Source organism: Acomys russatus, chromosome 17, assembly GCF_903995435.1.
Source record: "Acomys russatus chromosome 17, mAcoRus1.1, whole genome shotgun sequence".
NCBI classification, from domain to species: domain Eukaryota; kingdom Metazoa; phylum Chordata; class Mammalia; order Rodentia; family Muridae; genus Acomys; species Acomys russatus.
Window position 1 is genome coordinate 56,123,372 of NC_067153.1, and position 24,606 is coordinate 56,147,977.

Consider the following 24,606-nt stretch of genomic DNA (forward strand, 5'->3'; position numbering starts at 1 on the left):
TGATTGTACCTCAAGGTCCAACTATATCACTCTTAGGCTTATACCCCAAGGATGCTTCATCCTATCACTGAGATGTTTGGTTTTAAATGCTACTCCACTCATAACAACAAGAAATTGAAAACATCCTAGACATTTACCAACAGATGAATGGATAAAGAAAATATGATACATTTACACAATGGAATATTACTCAACTATTTAAAAATTGAAATCATACAACATATCTATTTGGTTCACTACTCCATCTATCAGTTAAATGGTTTTTTTTGGTGTTTCCTTTTTGAAGTCATGTATATATTTTATCTATTAATTCCTTGTCTCATGTTTAATTGACATTTTTTTTTCCATTCTGTGTGCTGTCTCTTCTCTGAGGTAGTTTCCTCCACTGCACACATGCTTTTTAATTGAATGCAAGCACATTGTCAATTCTTGGAATTATTTTCTGTCTATTGGTTTCTTTCTTCAGAAAGCTCTTACCTAAATCTTATCTATATTTCACACTAGAAGTTTCTAGGTTTCAGGTCTGACATTAAGGCCTTGACTGTGCTCATGTTTTTGTCCAACTTTAAACATGTAGTATACAGTTATAACAGATGTTTTAATATTGTTGTTATTGCCATCTAGATAATTATTGGACTTGTCTCTATTGATTTGAAATTCTCATTATTATTTATTATATCTTTTTGTATCTGCAAACTAAATAATTTTGAATAGCGTGGCTCTGTGAATTTTTCTGACATACCCTGGGTACTTTAGTGCTTTCATAATCATTATTGGAATTTGGGGGGGGGGAACCTAGTTATTTACTTAGAAACAACTGAATCCTTTTAAGGAATTCACATTATGTTGTGTCACAAATCTCTGTTCATCAAGCCATTTGTATTTTTGTATTTGATTGCCCATCTGCTTTGTAATGATTTGACCAGTGACCATATATAGTCATATATATGCTTATTTGCATTATACATAGGTACACACAAATGTATATATATGTATGTACATGCATACACACGTGTGTGTGCATGCTAGAAATCAATCTCTTCTGCTAATAGATTACATTCTTTTTTACTCTCCTTAATCTCTCTTCCTAAAAAAATAATAATAATAATAAATAGTTCCTTCCCAGAACATGGCCTTCCACATTGCAATAGGTAGAATAACGGCTGCCAACAAAATGACAGTGTGATGGTGTGCTTGCATTGCCACTTCCTTCCCAAGGCAGGGAAGTTTACAGTCACCCTACCTGGAACCTCAATAGTAGAATGATGCCATCTACCCTGATTACAATGAAGTTTATGAATCCTAGGTACCGGAAAAGTAGAGATGGGCTTTCCCTGTGGTATGTGTTTGCCCATAGTAGGTACATAGATGTCATAAAAGAAAAACAAATCCCTAGAGATCACTCACCATAGACATCATAAGTCTACCCATTTCCTTTATTATTAAAAACATACTTTTGAAGAAGAGTTCTTTTTTTCAGGGTTGAAAGTCCCCCACAGGAGTACTTTCCTAGAAATATCAATCATCTAGCACATTGACTTTTCATTTTAAAAAAATTAATCTTTTTGTCTAAATGCATCCAGTGGGAGGATATTATATTGGCTATTTATATTTCAAAGGAGAAAGGATTGTCATCAATTCCAAATTAGTTAACTTCCATTCCTTTGTCCATGTCAGTTCCAAGGAGTTGATGACTCTATATTGTAATTATTGGAGAAGTAACACCTTAGTTTTACCTAAAATACACTTTAGACAACATGGATTAATTCACCCACTCCAAATTATCTGTTCATCATGAGCCAAGCATATGCTATACCTGATAGTTGTTCAGCCAAAGAGATTTATCATATGAGTAAATAAGGAACCTTATCCACTATACTGAAGATCAGTAGAGCATTTCAATGCGGTGCCAGCAGGCTACCCTGCTACAGTCTGATGCCCAAGGGATTAGGTATCCAGGTGGGAATACTGAATGAAACTTAAAGATGCTAGCTATTGGCACATAATGATGTCCGGGAAGTCAAGCTAAGGCAATGGTCCTCAACCTGCCTCTTTGGGGGTTGAACGTCCCTGTCACAGGAGTCACCTAAGATCCCCAGAAAACACAAATGTGTACATGACATTTTATAACAGTAGCAAAATCACAGTTAAGAAGTATCAATGAAAATAATTTTATGATTGGGGAGTCAACACAACATGAGGAATTGTGTTAAAGGGTTGAAGCATTTGGAAGGTTGAGAACCATTGATCTTCAACTTTCTTTTCCAGATAAATTAATACTTCTTCTCATCAATGACTGTCCTCAATCTAAATGGAAAAGTGGAAAGAAGCTGGAGAATGGAACCAATCTATAGAAAATAGTAAGATCCTTCCAGAAAAGACTATATAAAACCATGGAGTACTTCACTGACAATCACCACCACGGTCATTGCCACCACTAAGCTGTCATTATCCATGCTGACTTTGTCCTGGAGATTATGTAGACTGAAACTTTGTGTCCATAATGGTGCTGTTGACAGTCTTGCTTCCAGTGTCTTGCAGAGCAAGGACAAGATTCAAAATGCCCATCCCCCTCAGAGTATAGTTTCTCTACTTCAGTGAGATTTGTAGAATCTTATATAGTTGGTATGCACTAATGCAGCCATATAGAAATGAGGCATCCATCTGAAAGTGGAAGTTGATCCCACAGGTCGGCAAGGGATGTACCCCAGGCTTTGACAAACAGGGTGGCTGCTGTCTAGAAACTAAACAGACAGTGACTATTAGATCATTTAAAGACTATGACTTTAAAGACTGTATTGCAGAAAGAATCCTGGGAGATTAAGGTGGGTGTGGAGGCTGCTGAGCATGTCTGGAGGTGATGCCTCTGTTTATTGTGTTACCAATGTAAAACCACAGTTGAACACACCTTCTCCAGGAGATTGAAGACAACTCATATTCGCCACCTCAAATACACTGCTTTAACATAAAATTATTTTTTGAGTCAAAGTCAATTGAGAAACAACAGATTCCTTTGCTATTCTTGTATGTCCCTAAAAACAGAACATGTGTCCCATGAACAAAGGGACCCTTCACAGCAGCAAGAAGGAAAAACATATAGAACCAGAATGGAAGTAACAACAAGAATCTACACAAGCCTTTCAAGAGCCATATCTCCCATGAGTCCCTCTGTGCACTTCCTGGTCACTTTCTGCAAATTCACCATACCTAGAAGCCAAAAGCCTTTCATTGGACCAGTCCCTTCACAGTTTACTGCCCTCATTAAAAAAAATGGTTTGTGTCTAAGCCCAGCATGTTGTCACACACCTGTAATCCCAGCACTCACAGAGGCTGAGGCAGGCAGATCTCTGTGAGGTCGAGGCTAGCCCGGTCTATGAAGCAAGTCCAAGACAGCCAAGGCTACACAGAAAAACCCCCCAAAAATAAACAAACAGTCTGTATGGCCCAGAATCTAACTCATTTTTTCTCAATCATCTTCCCAATGCTGCAACCCTTTAACACAGTCCCTCATATGGTGGTGAACCCCAACCATAAAATGACTTTTGTTGCCTCTTCATAACTGTAACTTTGCCACTTCTGTGAACTGTTTTCTGATTGTCCCAGGTGACCACTGTGATAGAGCCACTTGACCTCAGAAAGAGTGGTGACCCACAGGTTGAGAACCACTAATCTAACTGCTCTTTTGAATTTACTTCTTTGGTGAACATAAAAATGCCATTGTCTGTAGAAATTATGCCCTTTACCATGTTGATATCTTGCCTGCTTAATTCACAGCCTCCAGTCACCAAATTTAAAAGGGTAGGGGGCATTTTTTTTCTCTGCAGCCCATTGTATATCCTAGACTTTTTTTTCACACAATTGGTGACATGAGCGGCGAAGAAAACATCTGACTGGCTGGTATAGCATGGGTCTTTCTATGGTCCTTTACTGCCTCTGGAAGTTAAATGATCTTCAGGAAACCTTAGGGACTCTACTTTCCCATTAGCATAATAAAAGAACAATGCTAAAGAAAACTTACAAATGGTCTCACTCTGTGACTAGACGCTGTTGAGAAGCCATACAAACCAGGACCAACTGCTAGTCTGTATACAACACTGGGGCGCGGCAGTTCCAACACTTGCGCATTATAGGCACTACCCACAGATGGATGGAATTTCTTCCACTTCTGGCACTTAGTGTGTCCTTTGGAGCCTGTAATGGCATTACTGATACAGGTTGGGGAAACTCAGCGTATTCTAAATTCCACCAGATGGAAAAGTGGGTAAAATGCCAGAAGCAGAAACAACATCCCTCTTGAGCTGTGGTTAGGAAAAGCAGTAGTAACTCAAGGTCAACCAAGGATACCATCACGGTTTGGTTCACAGGTTGAAAGTTTGGTCCCAGATAGGTGGTGCTGTTGAGGAGAGATTGGAACAAAGGGACACTAACCACATCATGGGTTAATCCTATAAGAAGCTCATTGCCAAATGGGCTATCAGGGGATGTGCCTGTTTGGAGGAAGTACGTCACTGGGGATGAAATTTAAAGGATATTTCTTTTCTTCCCTGTGCTTCCTGTCTAACATAAGGTAACTGGCAACCACTCTCCTTTTTCCACATGCCCCAACCATCAGCATGGTCTGTGTCATCTTAGGCCAAAATAATAGAGCCAGTTACCCAAAGATTGAAAGCTCTCAAGTGATGAGCCAAAATTAAGCCTTTTTGCTTTCCAAATAGTCACCTCAGATATTTTGTGACAACAACTTAATATGCCTAGTGCAGGCATGACAGTCCATTTCATCTTTTGTCTTTCAGAAGTTATGCTTTGGTGCTGCAGAGACTCTTACCCAGTCTGAACGTATCCACTCTTCCTCACCTAATATTCAGGCTAGCAGGTTCTCCCAAAAGACGTGGATGTGTCTACAAGGAATCTAGTTAAGGTTATCAAGCCTTGCTTTCAACAAACAAATAACGGCTATTAAGTTCGCCCAGTATGAAATACTTTATTTAAATATGACCGTAACAAGTTGCATTTGGAGGCTCAGACGCTGTTCAAACAGTTCATTGCCATCTCATTGTCCCAGATGCAGATCTAATTTGCGTAGAAGCAGGCACCAACGTAAACCGTTCAGTGCTGACTTGCTTTCATTTACATAAATGTTCTTTGAGAGGAAAGTATTAAATCAATTTGAACCTGTTTGGGCCTGCATTCAGATAAGGAACAGTGCTGTTTGAGGAAAATCAGTTTTGAAATTTGCAAAAAAAAAAAAAAAAAAAAAAAGGTCATGTGAAATGCATTACTCAATTAAGGAAAGGAATGTATACTTTATTATCGAATGCTATTCCGTCTGCTGCATGGATGTAACTAATTACATTTGACTTGGTATGTGATTTTAACAAAGTTGAAAAGTGAAAATCCCCCAATGCATTCTTCAAGAGCACCTGACCTGAGAGCTGCCCAGTAGGAAGGAGCGCATTTAGCAAGCCTGTGAGGGCGAGATTGAATTTCCCACAGTCCTGCTTAACATGCTTGCATTCAAAAGCAAAGACACTTCACTAAGAATGTAACACAGAGGGAGGAGGACCACATGCAGTATCTTCCCACTGTTCTCCAGCTGAGGCTGAAATAAAACAGTGGCAAACATTCCCTTGTCACAGAGAGGTGAGAGCCAGTTTGAAGACCTCTGTTCTTGAAAGGTCAACGGCAACTACATTGGACACTCATATCATTTAACTACCCCACAGTTAGGATGAAAGCTACAAACCTGACTAGAGATGAGCTAGTCTTTGGTCTTGGACATGAGGAAAAAGCTCATCCATGTCTATGGCCCTTGGTTGCCTTTGTCACATGCAAGTAACATTATAAGACACTTGTTGGCTGGCATGTTTGAGGAACCAAAGTGCTTCATGAGAAGGAGTGTGGCATTAACCTACCTATAAGAATGTCAAAGGAGTTAAAAAAAGGGCTAATTAAAAATGAGACACATCTATCTGGAATGTGACCAGTCAGTGTCACTAAAGTATCACAATATTTATGTTTCTCAATTTCCAAACAGCTGCTCTTATCATGTGTTAACAGGGCCCTGGGTATTGGCATTAAGCAGAGACAGGCTGAGCCATGACTAGAGTCTTGCCTCACAGCTTTGACTGGTGTTTACCCTTTTGAAGACCACTCATTCATTTTGAATGGAACTTTAGTAAAAACTACATATTCACAGGTACATATTGTGTCTTTAGGGAAAAAAACACAAAAGTATATCAATGCTATAAGGAAAAGACATTTTAAAACACTCCTTCATTTTCTCAAGCAGTGTAGGACAGTGCTGCTTAAATCAGGAGGATGAACTAGTGAGACCAGCTCTGGTACCCTAAATGCACGAAGGCGGCTTCCAGGTGCCCATCTCTATCTTCTGTCGATGAAGGTTCTGGAGTGATCTGTGCGACCGTTTTGGGATAATGGTGTTTCGGAAGTGTGTGGCATATTCACTCTTCAGAAGAGTGGTGGGTTTTAACAAGAGAAGAAAGAACAAATTTGTTGAGAAGCAAAAGGCAATGGCTTCTCTGGGAGGAGAGGGGTTTCACAGAGGCCCTTTATGCAAGAGTCAGGAGTCTACAAGGGAAGAGCATAGCTGGTATTGACTAGCTCTCATTCTGAGGTCACTTTTCCCAGTATGGAAATCTGGCTATCATGGGGCTAGTAAAAAGCAGTGGAATTCAAAGGAACCTGTTGACATGTGGTAGTGGTGAGAACATCTGCCAAATTGAGACACACAGAAGACACACCTGAGATAAATCACTGTAGATCACACGTAGGCAGGGCTGGCCAAGTCGGATCATGGGAAAAACCAAATAGGACCAGAAATAGCCAAATGCTTGGGCCGAGGTCAGAGAGCCCTCTAAGTCTTTGCTCCCTACATGCCAAGTGTGAAGGCAGTCAGAACTCAACCTCACCTAAAGCAGCCATCAACCTCTATGCTCAAATTGTGTATTGGGATATTTTACAGGATATCCCTGTTAAGCTGACCTGCCTGTTTACAATGTGTGTCCACTTAAGAATGGATTTATAAACATGTCTTGTTTGCCAAGATTGACGAAATCCAGCACGGTCATACTTAAATACACACAATCTGGGTATTACTCAAAAGCTGGAATTGTCATCCTGATGGCTTCTGACACATCCCTGTGGGATTTGCTGCTCCACAACCCTGTGAGTTGGTAATGACCACATGCCAGTCAGGAAGAATGACAATGTGTACCTGTATTCACTCAAAAAGTGTCCTGTCAGGTCTGGGGTTATAAGTCAGCCATGGAACACTTGCTTATCACCCATGATGCCTTGAGCTCAAGCCCCATACCCATCGATAAAACAAAGCAAACCATATAAAATTGGGGTCTATGCCTTTCTTTCAGTTGCTTCTCTCAAAAAGTACACCATTAAGAAGAGTAGTGCTTTATCTTTGGTATTTCTTTTTAAAATTGCATTAAGCCCATCTGTCAACAGGTGTGTGCCTCTCCTGCCAGACAGAAGCAATTAAGATATCAGCCGCCATTTCCTTGATTGATGAGGAAAGGCCTGGTGCTCAGAGGCAGCTCTGGTTAGGGAGGCATCTGGCTTTTGGGAGAACCAGAATTTAGGCAGCTTGGAAGTTGATTGGATTGAGAAACTGGCTGCAAGTAAAAACTTCCAAGTCACTAAAAGGAAGTTTGGGACACAATCTTATAAAGGCAGTCACTGTCTCCAGTGACCCGCTGTCTCCAGGGAGATGGATATAGCCACACCCCCTCTTTGCTTAGTTTAGATAGTAGACACCCATTTCAGAATGTAGCTATGTGGTTTTTAACATTTTTAAACATTCTTATAGACACATGTTTTTTCTCTGAGACAAGGTTTCTCTGTGTAACCTTGGCTGTCCTAGACTCACTATGTAGACCAGGCTGCCCTCAAATTCATAGCTATTCACCTGCCTCTGCCTCTCTGAGTGTTGGGATTAAAGGCATGTGTCACCACACCCGGCTGACACATTTTTAATAATATAGAAAAACATACATTTTGGGAGTTGATACAATTCTGCTTTTTATTTCTCAACCCACGAATCCTCTTCATCCTTGAGGCATCAGCACCAACTCACCAACTACTAAATCTCTCTGACTCAAGCTGCCACATTCCTAACAAGGAGAAAATTATGCTGCACTGTTATTAATAAGATTTCAACTGTCATTTAATAATAAGATTACAACCGGCATTTATTAAGTGCTTTCTATGTCTGGCACAGTGCCCATCATGACACCTGCACGCTGTAATCCTCACAAAACTCTACTAGCTCCTGTTTCCACCGCATGGCAAAGTGGGGACAAGTCTTACTTCATATCAGACATCAGAACACTTGGTTTCTGACTCTGGCTGATATTTCCTGTATGTGTGTTGTACGATGCTTCCAATTCCTGCCTTTGAAAGGTCTAACACTGGTAGTTCCAACCTTTGTTTTCTTTGTTTGCTGCCCCAAAATGGCATGCTTTGGTGATTTAAGCAACATGTTAACTTTTCAAAATCCCAGAGATGGAGATGGGAGGGACTGAGATTAGGATGCTAGTGTAGCCAGCTAGGGTCTGGTGAGAGCCCTTCTCCTTATCTTCCTTGAGTGGGAAGGAGGCCCAGGGGTGGGGTGGGATGAAGGAAGAGGGGAGAGACAAAGACAGAGAGAGAGGGAGGTGAGAGATAGAGACAGAAAGAGAGAGGGGGAACAAGAGAGAAAGAGAGAGAGAGAGAGAGAGAGAGAGAGAGAGAGAGAGAGAATGTCATTTTGTGCTTCTTCCTTTAAGAATACTAACTTCACCATGAGTTATTTTTCTTTCTTTTTTTTTTTTAATTAATTTATTCTTGTTACATCTCAATGTTTATCCCAGCCCTTGTATCCTCCCATTCCTCCCCCCCCCGCCCCCATTTTCCCATTATTCCCCTCCCCTATGACTGTTCTTGAGGGGTTATTTTTCATATAGGTGAAATGTCATTATATTTTATATTCATTACTGAAGTAAAGAGTACCACTGAGTATTTTGCACCGTTTATCATACCTTCTTATTAGTTTTGTCAGAACTCTAGCTCATTAAACTTTTCATTGAATCAGCATTTTGTTTTATCAATCTCATCTTTTTAGTTTACTTTTCATTCTATTTATTTTGCTTTCTTCATTTATCTCTTTTTGTTCATATTTTCTTTTCCTTCTTTGTTCCTTGAAATTCCTACTGAGTGACACCTTTCAGCTTCTGTGTTAATGATGTTCACTCATTCCTTTTTAAAATTTTATTTACAAATACATGTATTTAAATGGATTTTTAATATAGATGGAACTTTCATTTAAATGCAATACATTGCCATTTTACTTTACATGTTTTATAATTATTGTTGTATTGTCTTTCTTGAATTCAGGTTAAATAGTTCTATATATCATATGGTTTTGTATTCTTTCTATTCAGTTTTTCACACTTGTTGTAAGTGGGAGAGGTGTCACATTTGGGATCAGCCTGAGCTGGAAGGAGCAAAGCCTGCAGATGGTGTGTTTATGATCAAGGTTACAGAGTAGATGCATTTGTCGTGAACATCACGCCAGATGTCACGAACACTCTCCACAAGACACTGGAGTCATCTAGACTTATTAAGGTCAGGAGTGTTGGAGATAACAAGGACCTGGGTCTTTAAGGCAGGACCGTATGGGCAACTGACCCATGCAAGAAAAATTGAAAGGTAGAGCTAAAAGGCAAAGCTAGAGAAGTTTGGTGACAAGGACAGGGCTGAACTGAGGTGAAGTGAAATGCTGGGCAGACAACAATGCCTGACAGACAACGACAAAACCCAGGCTCCAGAGTCAGAGAAGCATGAGAGAAAATTGGTGTCACCTTAGGAGACTGTGAGATGCAATATCCTAGGGGGCCGTACTGGGGTTTAGTTGAAAGCTCAGAGGTGAAAGGATGCTAAAGGCCAAGGGTGTGAGGGATGTGCTTGTGACCTATCAATGACATATGGAGGCCATGAAAACACGTTTGAACTTAGAAAAGGGAAGCTTGGGAACTAGCTCACTTAGTGAAGTGCTTGTCTTGCAAGCATGAAAATCTGAAACCCCAAGGCAAGGCATGGGCTCGTATCCTAGCATTCTCCAGGGTTCTCTGGCCAATCAGATAGGTTAAGTAGTGAACTCCAAGCCAATGAGTGACTCTCTCTTAAGGGAGGTAGTTGCTATTCCTGAAGATGATACCCAAAGTCGTCCTTTGCCTCCCCGACACTCTCTCTCTCTCTCTCTCTCTCTCTCTCTCTCTCTCTCTCTCTCTCTCTCTCTCTCAAAAAGGAACTAAGTAAAGATAAAGATAAAAAAGATAAAGAGGTGTATAAGAGGGGATATAAGGCAAGGGAAAAAAGACTAAGCTAGGAAGTTCTAGGCCAGTATAATGCCAACATAAATAAGATGAAGGGCACAATGAGATTAAGCCTCAATTCTTGGACAAAAATTATAGAAAGCCATTGCTTTGCTTTATATTAATATCTTGCTCCAGTCTTCAATGGATCCCCATAAAAATCAAGTGTGACTGGTGCTAAAGTTCCGATTGGAGATCCAGTCCTTAGACTTCCAAAACTGGCCACTTCCCTCTTCTTCAACCTTGCACATTTAGGTAACCATCCATGACTCAATATTGCCAAGTAAGGATTGTCATGTGTCTTCTGTTATCCTCTTCCCACCTTACCGAGGAATTCACTATAAAAAGGACCAATAGTATTCTGTGGGTTACTTTTTAAAGGTTTATTTATGTACATGAGTGTCTTACTTTCATATTTACATGTTGCAGCATGGTTCCGCCTAGTTCCCACTGAGACCAGAAGAAGACACTGGATCTCCTGGAACTTCCAATGGTTGTAAGCTACCACTGGGTGCTGAGAACTGAACAGGGTCTTCTGTGAGAGCAGCCCGTGCTCATAACTGCCAGAGCTGTCTCTCCAGCTCCTGATTCTAAGGGTTTGTCTTTGCTTTTTCTCAGTGTAGTTTATGAAATGTAGTCACCTGTAGCCATGAAAATAAGGCCATAGTGAATCTTAATTGTTGCAAATTTCACCCTTTGATGCTGTTCTCTTAAAACAGGCATATTAGGGGTGTTATAAAGAGTAGAGAGGAAAGTGTGAGCTTGCTAACGCCTGAAACATCTGGAAAAATTATCAAGACACACTGACAATGCAAGCTTCCTGTGGTAGTTGTTAGGCCTTACTGGTAAGTTTGCCTCGTGCCTTACGGGCCTCTTCAGGGTCGCAGGTTGCTAAGTCATTTACTGTTGCTTTAATAAGAACTGTTCTTATTAGACAAGGCCCAAGCACATATCTCTGGTCCCTTTAAAAGCAGGGTTTCTGGGAATGCTTTATCTAGACACAGGATACTCTGCTTGTTATCTCACTCCAGCCAGACATTTCCCTTTGCCCTGGTCTCAGCCTTAAACCCTGGAGCAGCAGCAGCAGCAGCAACAACAGCACTCTAGTCAGACTCTGTCCCTGGGAAAAGCCATAAATCTTGTGAATGGGAGTGGGGTCTAATGTCATCAGCCTCCCTCTGGTCAAAGGGCTTTTGACTCACTGTCTGCCCCACTGGAATATTCGTCCCTCACCCATCTGTGACTTAGCTTCAGCTCACGGGTTATTTCACCGGGAAACTCTCCCTGGGTCCCCAGCCACAGCCTCCCTGGTTTATGTGCTGTGTTCTTAGGAACTTGGTCTTTGCTTCAAGGCATTCGTCTGCATTGTAATCGCATACTCCTGATTTCTATTATTTGATTTGTAAATTGCCCATAAGTTTCATGAGAGTGGCAATGGGCAATGCCTTCCATTCCAGACTATCTTCAGCATTCCGAGAGGCACAAAGCTCCCAGCATGTGCTGAAATAAGGGAATGGATGAGTTATTTAAAGTCTATGATGCTGAGGACAACTTTCAATGAAGACAAGGAGTTAGTAAGGTTTTGTCATTGTTGTTTAATAAAGGCAAAGGTTGGACTTGAGACTTAGACTTACCCCTGTCTGTGTCAAGTAGCCTTCTAGAAGCATATACACTTCTGTCTCTCTCAATTGCTAACAACTGTTTTAACTTGCATAAAAATTTCTAACCTAATACTGAGAGTGTGATGTGGCAGTTAATAACAGCTTAAAAAACATTCGTATATTTTTTCTTATATTTTTCATATGAAAAAATCTGAGTTTTACTTCACTAGCACAGTTTAGAAAGTGTAGAATTAACTCTATTGGTGTGATTGATTGTAGATGGTAACATGCACAGACAGGGCAAGATCAAGTGCTGCTGTGGTTCCATTAACTACCACAGGTGAGAAGGGCATCCTCCTGTAATTCTCTGAGGTACCAAATCTCATGTAGCCTAAGCAACATTCTCTGAGACAGCCATCCTTAGCGGATGCTTGCCAAGCTGAGGGTTTTGGTGAGACATGTCAGAAACATGGGGACTGGTCTGAAGGCCAAATGGCTGATGTGCTGATTCAACTCTCAACTGCCAACTGTGCTCTCTTCTCACCTCCACTTCCACTCTCAGAACATTCTGGAATGTTTTCATTAGCTTGTCATACCCATAACTAATTGGCATTTGTGCCCATCCCTGTCAGGGTCCAATCAGCATGGTCAGGCTGATATTTATGGCTCATAATGATATGTTAGCAGCGAATCATTTTAACATGGTAATTGTTTATTCCATCGACAGCGAGGTCCTGAGGAAACGGATGACAGTCTCCTGGTTGATTTTACATTTCTTTTAGCTGATCTCATTAGTATGCTGAAGTGTTGAAATGTCACTCCTGACATTTTTCTTTGCAATTAAAGTCAGTTTATCTTACACTTGTAATTTCTTTTCAAAGGAAAATAATAAGGAAGTGGGTACCTTTGTTCATGAACTTTCATTTATATGTTAAAATACTCTCAATTATTACTGTAGCAATTCAGGCAAAATAAATTGGCATATTGAATTGATATTAATTATATGTCATAGAATATATGTCTTTACATAAACTTTTTTTTTTTTCAGTGCTGGAGACAGCTGGGCTGGCAAATGCTAGAGAAGTTCTTTAGCATTGAATTCCATCTTAAGCCACCTTTTCACGAATTCTTTTAAAAAATATTTATTTATTTAGTGTGTGTGTGTGTGTGTGTGCGCGCGCACACACACACTCTCGCAATGTGTGCCTTAGTGTATCTGTGTGTACCACATGCATGCAAGAGCCTCTGGAGGGCAGAATAGGGCATTGAATTCCCTGGAACTAGAGTTACAGACAGTTGTGAGCCGCCATGTGAAGCTAGGAATTGAACAGAGTCTTCTGTGAGAGTACTAAGTGTTCTTAACCACTGAGCTATCTCTGCAACCTTCCTGTTTACATTCCTTGTTGACGCTTCTGTTCTTTTTTTTTTTTTTAAGATCTGCCTTCTCTGAGAAATTATAAATCAGCATCACTAGCTGAGCGTAGAGATGCACACCTGTAATCCCAGCTCTTGTGTGTGTGTGTGTGTGTGTGTGTGTGTGTGTGTGTGTGTGATAGCCGGGGCTGGGAGAGTGAGACAGGGGGATCCTCACAATGTTAACTAAAATCCTTTACAAGAGCCTGTTATTTATGGGATACTCTCATTAACTTTATTAACATTCTAGTTAATAAGACCTGACATGAATAACTTGAGCTTTACTTTGGTTCCTGCCGTCAGGCATTCCTGTTCATGGGTCTGGGCCCTGTTGATTCTGGACTCACACAGAGGCAGATCATCATGAGAGCAGAGATATACAGACTCATGATGGACAGGAAGCAGTGAGAGTTCCACAGATCTGGAACCAGGAAGAACATTGTAAGCTCCACCTCCAGTGACCTACTTTCTCTAACTAGGCCCCAATTCCTAAAGTTTCCATGACCAGTTACAGACCTGAGCCTGTTGGAGACATTTACTATTCAGGCTACAACAAACACACATGCAAACATGAGGAAACATGCATGGCCATGTACACACACATAACATATGCATACATGCATGCACAGGCAATAGCACATACATTATACACCTTTGTATCTATGCAACATATTTAAATGTAAAAATTATACAAGCCTGGAGATGGAGAATGTGATGTAAGGAAAGAATTAATACAAATTTAAAATATAAAGTACAAATGTCAACATACCACAATGTGGAGAGCTGCGCAGTGCCGCGCCCTAACATGGCGCTGGTTTCCACCTTCCGCCATCCCGACGGCGAGTGCTCTCTGAGATAAACAAGACCTTATATGGCAAGAGGCTGTGCAAGAGTATCTGGTGATTTGATGACGAGCAGCCCTGCTCTGATGTTGACCATTGAGGAATTGATACTTGGCATAAGCTGATTGGTCCTTGTCTGATACTTAAGCCTGGCCCTTCCCTTCTTCGGAGCCATCCCCGCTGAGCATAATCCTAAGTAAAGATCTTGAGAAGAAGTCTGGTTGTCGGTGTCTTATTTCCGCTGGACGGTGCGGCTCCGACACCACAAAGCAAATATCTAGAGAAAATTATCACCTCAGATATAATTGACTGTTAACATATTTAACACAGAAATAGTTTATGTAAGTAATACAGAGACAATTTGCATATAGAAATACAAGGGAGAGAAGAAAGAACTTGAATAAACAATTCATAAAAAGTAATTACAAATCACTAAAAGGGACATGAAAGATAATATGTACCTTCATGAATAATTGCATGAATGCCGAGTGAAACATGTTGGAGTCATTTCTCTTGCACAGCTGAAGAAGCAAATGATTTCTCAAGAATTTAGAAGGCTCTAGCCATCCCATCAATATTAAGCTCAAAGTCTCTTGCTTTGCTCTGCTCATAACAGCGTTGGACTAAGCATAATAAGAGAAACAGGACAGAAACATCAATGTTTAGAAATATTGTAAACTCTAGTAACTCCACAAAGAAGCTTTAAATCATTGTAAAATTTCATAAAAGCTGTGCTCATTCAACTTCGAAGACACAGGTTTTTCAATAAAATTGTAAGATATAATGTTAATACAAAAGGAAACACAAGCTTGGAAATATTGTCATTAAATACATTTAGTCATAAAACAGATCTATAGAGATTCTAGGAGTATAAAATAACAAGGAGGCAATGGGTTGCCGGATAAGAAGAGCTTCACCACTAATTGTCCTTATGGAAAATAGCATCATCACCTCATTTCACTCACTCCTGTCAGCTGGAACAAAGGCCTTAATGAAGAAAGAAAAACTTAAATACTGTCACAGAAAAGTATCTTCCCAAATTTTAATAGGAGATTGCTTTTCAAAACAATACAGTGAATCATAAGTTATTCTTAAAATGGATGAGTTTTGCTACTACAGTGAAAATGTCCCATGCTAAAACTTCTATAAACACACCAAAACAGAACACACGGACATTAAGCTAAATAGTCAGAGCTAGTCAATACGTCGTTTTTCTAGAACTTGGGAATTACTGTTCAAATATAAACCTCAGTTACTGGAAACATTGCAAGCTAGAGACCTATGGGTGCTTCTTGTAGTAAACATACGAGAGAGTTTGATAAAATGTGTTCTTTCAAGTGACAATTGTGAGTGGATGGTGTAGAAAACAGTATCGTAGTGCCAGGACCTAAACAGTAACCGATGAGAGAGACAACACAGCTCTTCACATACACTTTCTCCTGCAGCAAAGTCACCTGCAAAGCTTTGGAATTTTTCTCTCTAGGGCAATGGGAGAATGAAGAAACTAAGCACTGAAGAGAAAAACTGGGATGGGGTGGGCCGTGCAGCCTGCCGGAGATGCACCAGCAGCTGGGAAACTCAGCACATTATTTTTATACAGGTGAGCAAGGAAGTGGGCTTATCATACACAGCTGAAGGAGAGGGCGTACTAGCTAGTATCAGTGGAGGGTCACCATAGGGGAATAGTCTCAGGCTACATTTATCTTAGAGGAAGCTGCGCTGAATACTTTCCGCACACACCGTCAGCATCTAAACTCTGACCGGAGGAAAGTCTTGCCACTCTCTTGGGTCTGAGGCAACGGGGCCCTTTATGGGGCTGCACTTGCGCCAGCAATACACACTCACTGAGGACTTGGTCTGCTCTCTAAGCTTGCATAGGTAATACCAGCAGCTGGATTAAAAATGTGCTGAGTATGATTGTTACAAAAGATGACTCTCTGGGACGGTGAAGAATCTTGTGGAGGCATTTTCTCAACTGAGTTTCCTTCCTTTCAGATAACTCTAGCTCATGCCAAGTTGATATAAAACTAATCAGGACAGTTGACTCCTTGTCATCTTCACATACAAACAACATGGTTATATCACAACTTTCCCTTTCTTGTTTATCCCCAAGATCATATACAAATATCAACATTATGTAGAAGTAATTGTTTGTGTATTGTATGGCTGCAATAACCGTCTATTAAAAAAATCTATGGCCTATATCTTAGGCAGGAAATAGGAGGTGGAACATCTGGTAGGCAGAAGGGTTCTAGGAGAGATACAGACATGAGAGATTCAGCCACCAAGATGTGAAGAGGATGGGCACATGGCAGAATGTAGATTAGGTCAAATAGATTAAGTTATGAGTCTGACCAAAGCCTAAATATATGGCCTAGGTATTTGTAAAATGATAACTGAGGCTCATGAGTCATTATTCTTGGAGCTAAAGGACAGGAAGAAACAACATTACAATACAAACATCCCGGTTTTTAAAAAGATCCCACAGTTTTTAAAAATCCAAACACGTTTTTAGTATCTCTTAAAATGCACAGTCTCTGTAACATTCCAAAATATCTTTAAAAGTTCATTGTCTCTCAACTGTGAGCTCCTATAAAATTAAAGGTAAATTAAAAATATGTTCTTATTTCACGAGGGAAGAGCTGGGATCTGAACAAAGCAAACCCAAATCCAAAAGTAAATAAGTCAATGTCCAATGTCTGGGATCCACTCACAATATTCTGGGCTTCTCCAAAGGGTCACTTCTCTGGCTCTACCCTCCGTAGCACACACAGCTTGAACTGGCTCCACTCCATACTGCTATTCATCCCATGGTACTGTCGTCTTTAAAATGCTGAGTTCCCTTGCTGCAGCTGGACTGCAATGTTGCCAATAGCCTCTCCTGGGTGCTCTAACCCTGCCACATAGCGTCAAACCTCGGCTGTTCTCCATGACCCCTTCATGCTTTCAAAACCAGCACCACCAATGTGACTTAAACACCACTAAGTTTGTCTTCAAGTACAAGGCATACCTTTAGACACCCTTAGGACACAGATTTTTATGCTCTGATCTGGAGGAAACACTTCATATGAGACTTAACCTCAGTGATGCTGGTGTCTTCTTAACCACAGCTGATTCTTCAGTTCCAGCTAACAAGAACAACCAATTTTTAGTTCAAATAGCAAAATGCCTTTAATAGAGTCACTCACAAGCCAGGCTCCATTGTCTACATTGCCGTCAACATTCCAAGCTCCTACAGAAAAGCTCCCCAAGCTTTGAATCATCACTGGCTTTTCTAGTCCAAAAGTTCCAAAGTCCTTCCAAAGTCTTCCCAAAAGCAACATGGTTAGGTCTGCCACAGCAATACCTCACTCCTGGTACCAGTTTGTTTCAGTGATGAAACACCACGACCAAAAGCAACCGAAAGAGCAAAGGGCTTATTTCACTCACAGTTCCATATGACAGTTCATCATTAAAAGCAGTATGGACAGGAACTCGAGCAGGGTAAAAACCTAAAGGCAGGAGTGGATGCAGAGGCCAGGCAGCACTGTTGCTTACTGGATTACTCATCATGGCTCACTCATCTTGGTTTTTTTTTTAATAGAACCAAGAAACTCATTCCCAGGGATTATACCACCCACATTGGGTTGGGCTTTCCTCCCTCAATCACCAATTAAGAAAATGCCCTATTAATGGAGACATTTACTCAATTGAAGTCCCCTCCTTTCATATGACTCTATCTTGTATCAAGTTAATACAAAACTAGCCAGGACAGTGATTGATGACTGACATTGGACTGTCACCAGCATGCTTGGCATTAAGGTCTAAAGAGCATCACTTAAAGCTCAGCCAGTTTTATGGCACCCTTCTTCAGTACAGAGTAAAGACAAATGCATCCCATTCCAAGAAGGAGTGCTTCCAAGTCATACCTCAGGAAATTCCTACAAAGAAGCAATTTCAGAAACAGATATTCTTCCAATATTAAAGATCATTCAATGATCAGTTATAACTCATAAATTAACTGTGCTTAATGCATTACATGGAATACAAAATGGAAAATATATGTACTGTATATTATATGTAACATATACCCATATATAGTCAAGGAGATACTATAAAAATAAGCAGAAAAATCAAGAAGGAACTTAATATTTTATGAATAAAAATCTAATTAAATAAAAACATCACTAAAGGCTTAACAATAACTGAACAAAGGATTATTCAGAGAAGGGAAGTAGTAAAGGCAGGATTATCAAAATGGCAAAGAGAGGGATATTAAAAAAAAAGAAATAGATATAGAAAAAATATTTGAAGGAAAACATTCAGAAATGATGAAAATCTTAGATCCCTAGATTTGAGAGGCACTAAGAATCCCAATCGGGATGCAAACATAAATGCTCATGTGTTCAAACGCCATAGTACAACTGTGGCTTATTAAAACCAAATGATGTAATTCAGAAGAAGACAGAAAAATGTTTCCTAAAAATAATCATCTGTTAGATTAGTTGCTGAATTCTTGAGTGAAGAAGTAAGAAAAAGGCAGCACAATAGACTCGAATAAAAACTCAGAGGTCAGATTCAGGCAATGCCATAGGCCAATGATGATTCAAACATGACATTTTAAATATATGGAAAATGAGATTCCTGTGAAACAATTGTACATAGAAACAATTTGTTTTGTATCAGAAAAAGTCTCATACATAAAGAAAATGCCAAGCATGGGAGAAAAAAAATCTAGTCAATAGCAACAATCAAATAGAAAAAAACAAAACCATTTAATCATGGTATTAAAATTGAGCAAAAGTATAGGACAATATTTATTTACAATGCAGGATAGGTTTGCTCACTCAAGTATTTAAAGGCCTGACATTTAGATTGAGGGTAAATACAATGAAGTTAGTCATTTTCAAGGTTGCATGTCTGTGTTTCCATAGTGAAAGTTAAAGGAAGAGAAAAGGGAGGCAGGAATTCTTTCAATGAGTGGCAGCTGATTGGGGGTGAGGGAAGAGAGAGGGAGGACACAGAGGATTGAAAGCCACAGAAAAGGAAGAAAGGGAAGGAAAGGAGCGAACAAAGTCGCACTTAAGTGACATCCTCATAAGTTAATGACCACAGGTAGAGCTCTTCTTATTGAAGTGCTTAGGGCTGGAAGCATTGCAGACTTAAGATGTGCAACATTTGCATATACATAATGAGATACTTTAGGGACTGGACTCATCTCTAAATACAAACTTATTTATGTTTCATACACATGGCCTGACCACAATTTTACATAATATTTCAAGCAGTTTTGTTGTTTATGAAAGAATGTTTCATATGGGCAGGTGTGAAATGGCTCACTTGAGGCACCATGATGCTATTTAAAAATTGGGAAGCTGAACATTTGGGATTTTAGATTGTCACATTATGGATCCTGCATCTGTACTGCCCAACTCATGCCTTGTGATTTATGTGTTTAATAGAAAGCATTATTCTTCCTTTATATTTCAGAGTTGGGAATATGAATAGTAATAAAATATCTTTTTTTTTTAAAATCCAACTAAAGTACTTATAAGGAACTTCATGTCATTAAGTTCACAGTCTGGGAGGCATAAAAATGACATACAAATTTATTATCTGAACTTTTCTAGGTTTACAGCTTAGTGGTGTTGAATATGCTGATTCTATTGTGAAATGGACACCCAAAAATTTGCCTTATTGCAAAGCTTAAAATCTACATCCCATGCACAATTCCTCCTTTCCTTACTCTTATCACCTTTGCAGCCACTGTTCTGTTTTCTGTGTCTATTTTAAAATGACTCATACAAGTGGAGTCATGCAGCACTAATAATTCGGTCACTGGCTTATCCCAGAGTTCATCTGAGCTGTAGCATGGGATGAGAGGTGTCTATTTTTCCCAAAACTGGATATGTCCATGCCACCATTTGTAGACCTATTATCCAGTGATGTATATTTTCTTTTTTCTTTTTTTCAAAATGTTAAGATTTTATTTACAAAGCTTTTCCTTGTTGTACAGAAAGTAAAAATGTTGTTACAATCGCAGTGTAACTGGCAGCCAGGACGGTCAACTCACCAATCACAGCTGTCACAATACAGCAAGAGAGTCTTACACGAAAACCTAACAATGTTTACAATTTTGTTGGGGTGAAGTCCCCAGGCTTGGTGGTGGATTACCAAGGGGCTAAACGAAGGAAGGCGGAATGTCGCGGGAACTATTCTTTGGCTCTTTGGGTGGGGGTGTCCTGGGGCTTGTATCACAGCTACCTTTTTAAAACAGCTACCAAATCCATGAGCAGTCCAACCAATACTCAACAGTTCTGTTTCCTGCAGATTGTTTCGGGTCTTAATCATCTTCTCCTTCATCATCTGTTTCTCTCTTTCTCTTTTCACCTTTCCCACTTTCCTCCTCTTCATCTTCATCCTCATCTTCTTCATCTTCATCAACTTCTCCATCATATCCAAATTCTTCTTCCTCTCCACTGACTTCATCTTCATCCTCTTCTTCTTCACCATCCTCATCTTCCTCTTCCTCTTCTCCTTCTTCATCCTCTTCTTCTTTGTCCACACCGTCCACCTCTGCGTCTGAGTCGGGGGCTTCCTCTACACCATCCACCTCCACACCCGAGTCCGAGGCTTCCTGGTCCTCTCGGTCATAGCCATCCAGATAGGACAGCTGGGGCAGGAGCTTGAAGACGCTCTCTCGGTAATCATTCAGGGTAGTGACCTCACAGCCAAACAGATCCAGGCTTTTCAGACAATCCAACTTTTTCAGAGGCTCCAAGGTGCTGATGTCCTTCAGCTTATTCCCACTCAGGTTCAGGTGTGTGAGGCTTGGAAGTTCTTCTGCTAATCTGTCCAGACCTCCGAAGATTCTATTATCGCTGAGCTCAAGCTTTTTCAATTTAGGTAGCTTGGAGAGATCTGAAACTGAAAACAAGCCTACATTTATTAAACTGAGGAACTCTAAGTTCACAAATTCATCTGTTAACCCCTCAATTTTTCCATTATTTGCTTTGCAATTGTCCAAGACAAGTTCTCGAACTGCTGCCGGGGTCAGGTTCCTCAGCTCCAGGTGGATCCTCTTCTTCATGTCCATGTTCCCCTCATCCCCCCTCTTCAAACTTAACTTTCCACGGCGGGGGCGGAGGGGGGAGAGGCGACCTGGCCTGCGCGGCGAGGGCCGTCGGAAGGAGGCGGCTGGAGGAGGCGGCGTGAGAGCCCCGGAGCCAAGTTACTCGCGGGAGCGGAGAGAAACCATGGAGGGAAAAGAGTGATGTATATTTTCATTGAGTTGAAATTCTTGGCTTCTTTTAACATAGATATACGGGTATCTCAGTGATAGCCTACTTCTGTATACAAGGATATGATCTGTCAGATCATTTGATAATTGTGTTTTTAAATTTTTGAGGCATCCATGCTGGAATGTTGACGATGCACCATTTTACAAATCTATGAGATGTGTACAAGGACTTGAGTTTTCCTGTGTCTTTGCCAGCACTTCTCCTGACAGCAGCTCTCTCAGTGAGTATGAGGTGATGTGTCATTGGGTTTTGGATTTATGTTTATTTGGTGATATTGGATGTCTATGCTTGTTGGCAATTTATACATCATTTGGAGGGCAAACGTCTACCCAAGTCTTTTATTCATTTTAGGAGTAAGCTATTTAATTATTCTGCCATTGAGTTCTAAGAGTTCCTTACATATTTATGATATTAACTCCTTGCCAGATATAAACTTCTTAAACCTTCTTCTTTGTTCTATGTGTGCCTTGTCCTTCCCTTGGCCATCTTCTCTGACAGGCAAGGCTTTGGTCTGATGTGTAATATGGGCCCCATTTGGTCATTTCTACTTTTAATGACAAGTAATATGTTTGATCTTTCAGAAAAGACTTAACTATTTAGCATTTAAAAGTTTTAAAAAAAAAAAGAAAGAAAAGAAACGAAAAAATGGAGTAAAACCAAAGGAAGCATTAGTGGGAGACTGAAGAATTAGTCAAACAGAAACAAAACACTATGCAGAGCAACAACCACACAATTGGTTATTTGGAAAGAGTAATAAAAGCTTGGAGCCTGTAACAAGTGCAAAATGGGATCAAAGAGGGTCTGAGATCTCTAACAAAAATAAACAATACTGAGAGTGGACAAGAACCATGCATAAGGCGGCCTGTGCTCTATACGGCACTAAACAATTGTGGCTAATTGCACCAATACAGCGTTCAGACCCCTCTTCCTGATGCTGCCTTTCTTTGTCTGAGCTTGTCAGTGCTGATTAAAATGCCCCAGAGAAACCAAAGGAAAAAAAGGCACGGGGGTGGGGGTACGTACGGGTGGGGTGGGTGGAGGGTGGGGAGGGGGCGGAGAGATGGATTCAAAACCCCAAACTACCTCTCACCAGTGTTTATTAGAGTTGGGAGGAGAACCAAGTGAAACTTAATGCTCCTGCAGTTTTTTAGAAGTTGATACACTACACTGTGTCTCATGGACAGGTGCCTATGCCGTGGCCAGGCTTATACAGCAACCACGTGCAAGCCTTCCCTCTGTGTAAATCAATCATACACCAAATTCTATTAAAAAAAAAAAAACAAACAAACCTCAAATCATAACCATACCTATCCCTCTCAGTGTAACCAGCTTACTAAAGCCAGGTGAGTAGTCTGTGCCTCCTATTAGAGAGTTAAGGTTCTTGAGAGTGTGGCTGTGTTTGATTTAACACTATGTGACTGTCTCCAGCTTACAGCGTGACATATGTTCGTCTGTCTTATATATTTAGTCAGTGATTAAAGCAAGCTGTAAACAGCAACAGGTCTCTATGCAACGTCTTGTCACGCCTAGTGCTTGAATTCTGATCATGTTTCCACTTTGTAGCTAATTTTAGAAAATACTCTTATTAAGTCTTTGAGAACTTCATACAATAAATTCTGATATGTTCAACCTCCCATTTCTCTCCTCAATTTAGGGAAGCAGAACACAGAGAAATGCCCCTAAATTCACAAAGCTTTTATTGCTTGCTTGGCAGGAAATCTAAGACACATACCTTCAAAGGTTCATAAGACCTTTGAGGACATGGCAGGAGCCACCAGAGATAGGAGAGAGCATAGCCATAACAGATGGCACCTTTTGCATAAAAGTTTTTTGGTTTTGTTTCCTGATATAAGCATTCTTCCATGGAAGGGAACTCACTAAGACTCAGGAAGTAACCAACTGCCAAGTCTTAGAAAAATCCTGAAACCAAAAGTATTCACAAAGCCCTGCCCGAGGTTATGAAAGCAGTTAGGACTGCTGGGAAGAGGAAACTCCCTCAATCTGTCTAGCTCCCTACATTTCGTGCAGTGTGTTCCAGAGATGCATCCTTCATGAGTTGTCCCCCATGTTTGGGTGGGCTTTTGGAAATGGGTCTGCTTTCTGACCTATTCATGCTTCTATAGACAATGTCTTACCTATCACCTGTCAATAATACCAACAAACTCACCTGCGGTCAGTGCCCCATCTGAATCACTTCATTCACATCTCCCTAGGAAGTCATACAAAACACCTCCCACCACTGAGGCAGATGAGGTGTTCAAGTGAGAACTGGCAAGCTGAACTGCTCTCAAGGTACAAAACTTAAGTGGTAGAAAGAAGAGTGTAGCTGGGTGGTGATTTGCATAAAATGACCTCCATAGGCATAATGGCACTAATAAGAGGTGTGGCCTTGTGGGAGTAGGTGTGTCACTGGCGGTGGACTTTGAGGCTTCAAATGCTCAAGCCAGGCCTAGTGTCCCTCTCTCTTCCTGCTCCCTGCCAAACTAGGTGTATAACTCTCAGCTGCCTCTCTAGCACCATGTCTGCCTGTATTCCATGATTCCCAACATGAAGTGTAAGCCAGCCCTAATTAAATGTTTTCCTGTATAAGAGTTGTCACAGCCATGGTGTCTCTTCACAGCAATAAAACCTTGACTAAAACAAGCTAGAAAGAGAGTTCCTCAGAGTTACCAAGGTTGGGTCTGCTGGACTGTAAAGCAGAACGTGTTGTCCTGTGGTTCAAAATGGTCACAGCTTGTCCATAAAGGCCTGGACAGGCTCCAGAGTTCCACTAGAGCGCAGGTCTTATGACTCACAGACATCATCTTCAGAATCAGAAATTCACAAATAAACCACATATAACTAAGTCCTGTTAAAAACAGTGGTGTGGAACTAATGACTGGATGTCTTCAGTTGTCTTCTCCCTACTCTATAATCACCTGGCAGAGAACAGAATAGCATCTCACAGAGGTAAATATGATGTAACTCAGGCTCCAGTAGTTTGTAGCATGAAAAACTTGGAAACAAAGAAAATTTGTGAGACATGAGGCCAGAAACTGTGATTCAGTGGGAAAAAAATATCAAAGAGAAACAAGCCAGGGATGAT

At 40.5% G+C, this 24,606-nt stretch overlaps 1 protein-coding gene across 1 annotated transcript; it reads right to left on the minus strand.

Annotated features, from left to right (window-relative positions):
* Positions 1 to 20,303: 20,303 nt before the first annotated feature.
* On the minus strand, positions 20,304 to 21,377 carry LOC127201581 (acidic leucine-rich nuclear phosphoprotein 32 family member B-like). The gene has a single exon (XM_051160249.1). The coding sequence runs from the start codon at positions 21,314 to 21,316 to the stop codon at positions 20,564 to 20,566; it is 753 nt and encodes a 250-aa protein (XP_051016206.1). The 5' UTR covers positions 21,317 to 21,377; the 3' UTR covers positions 20,304 to 20,563.
* Positions 21,378 to 24,606: the final 3,229 nt, after the last annotated feature.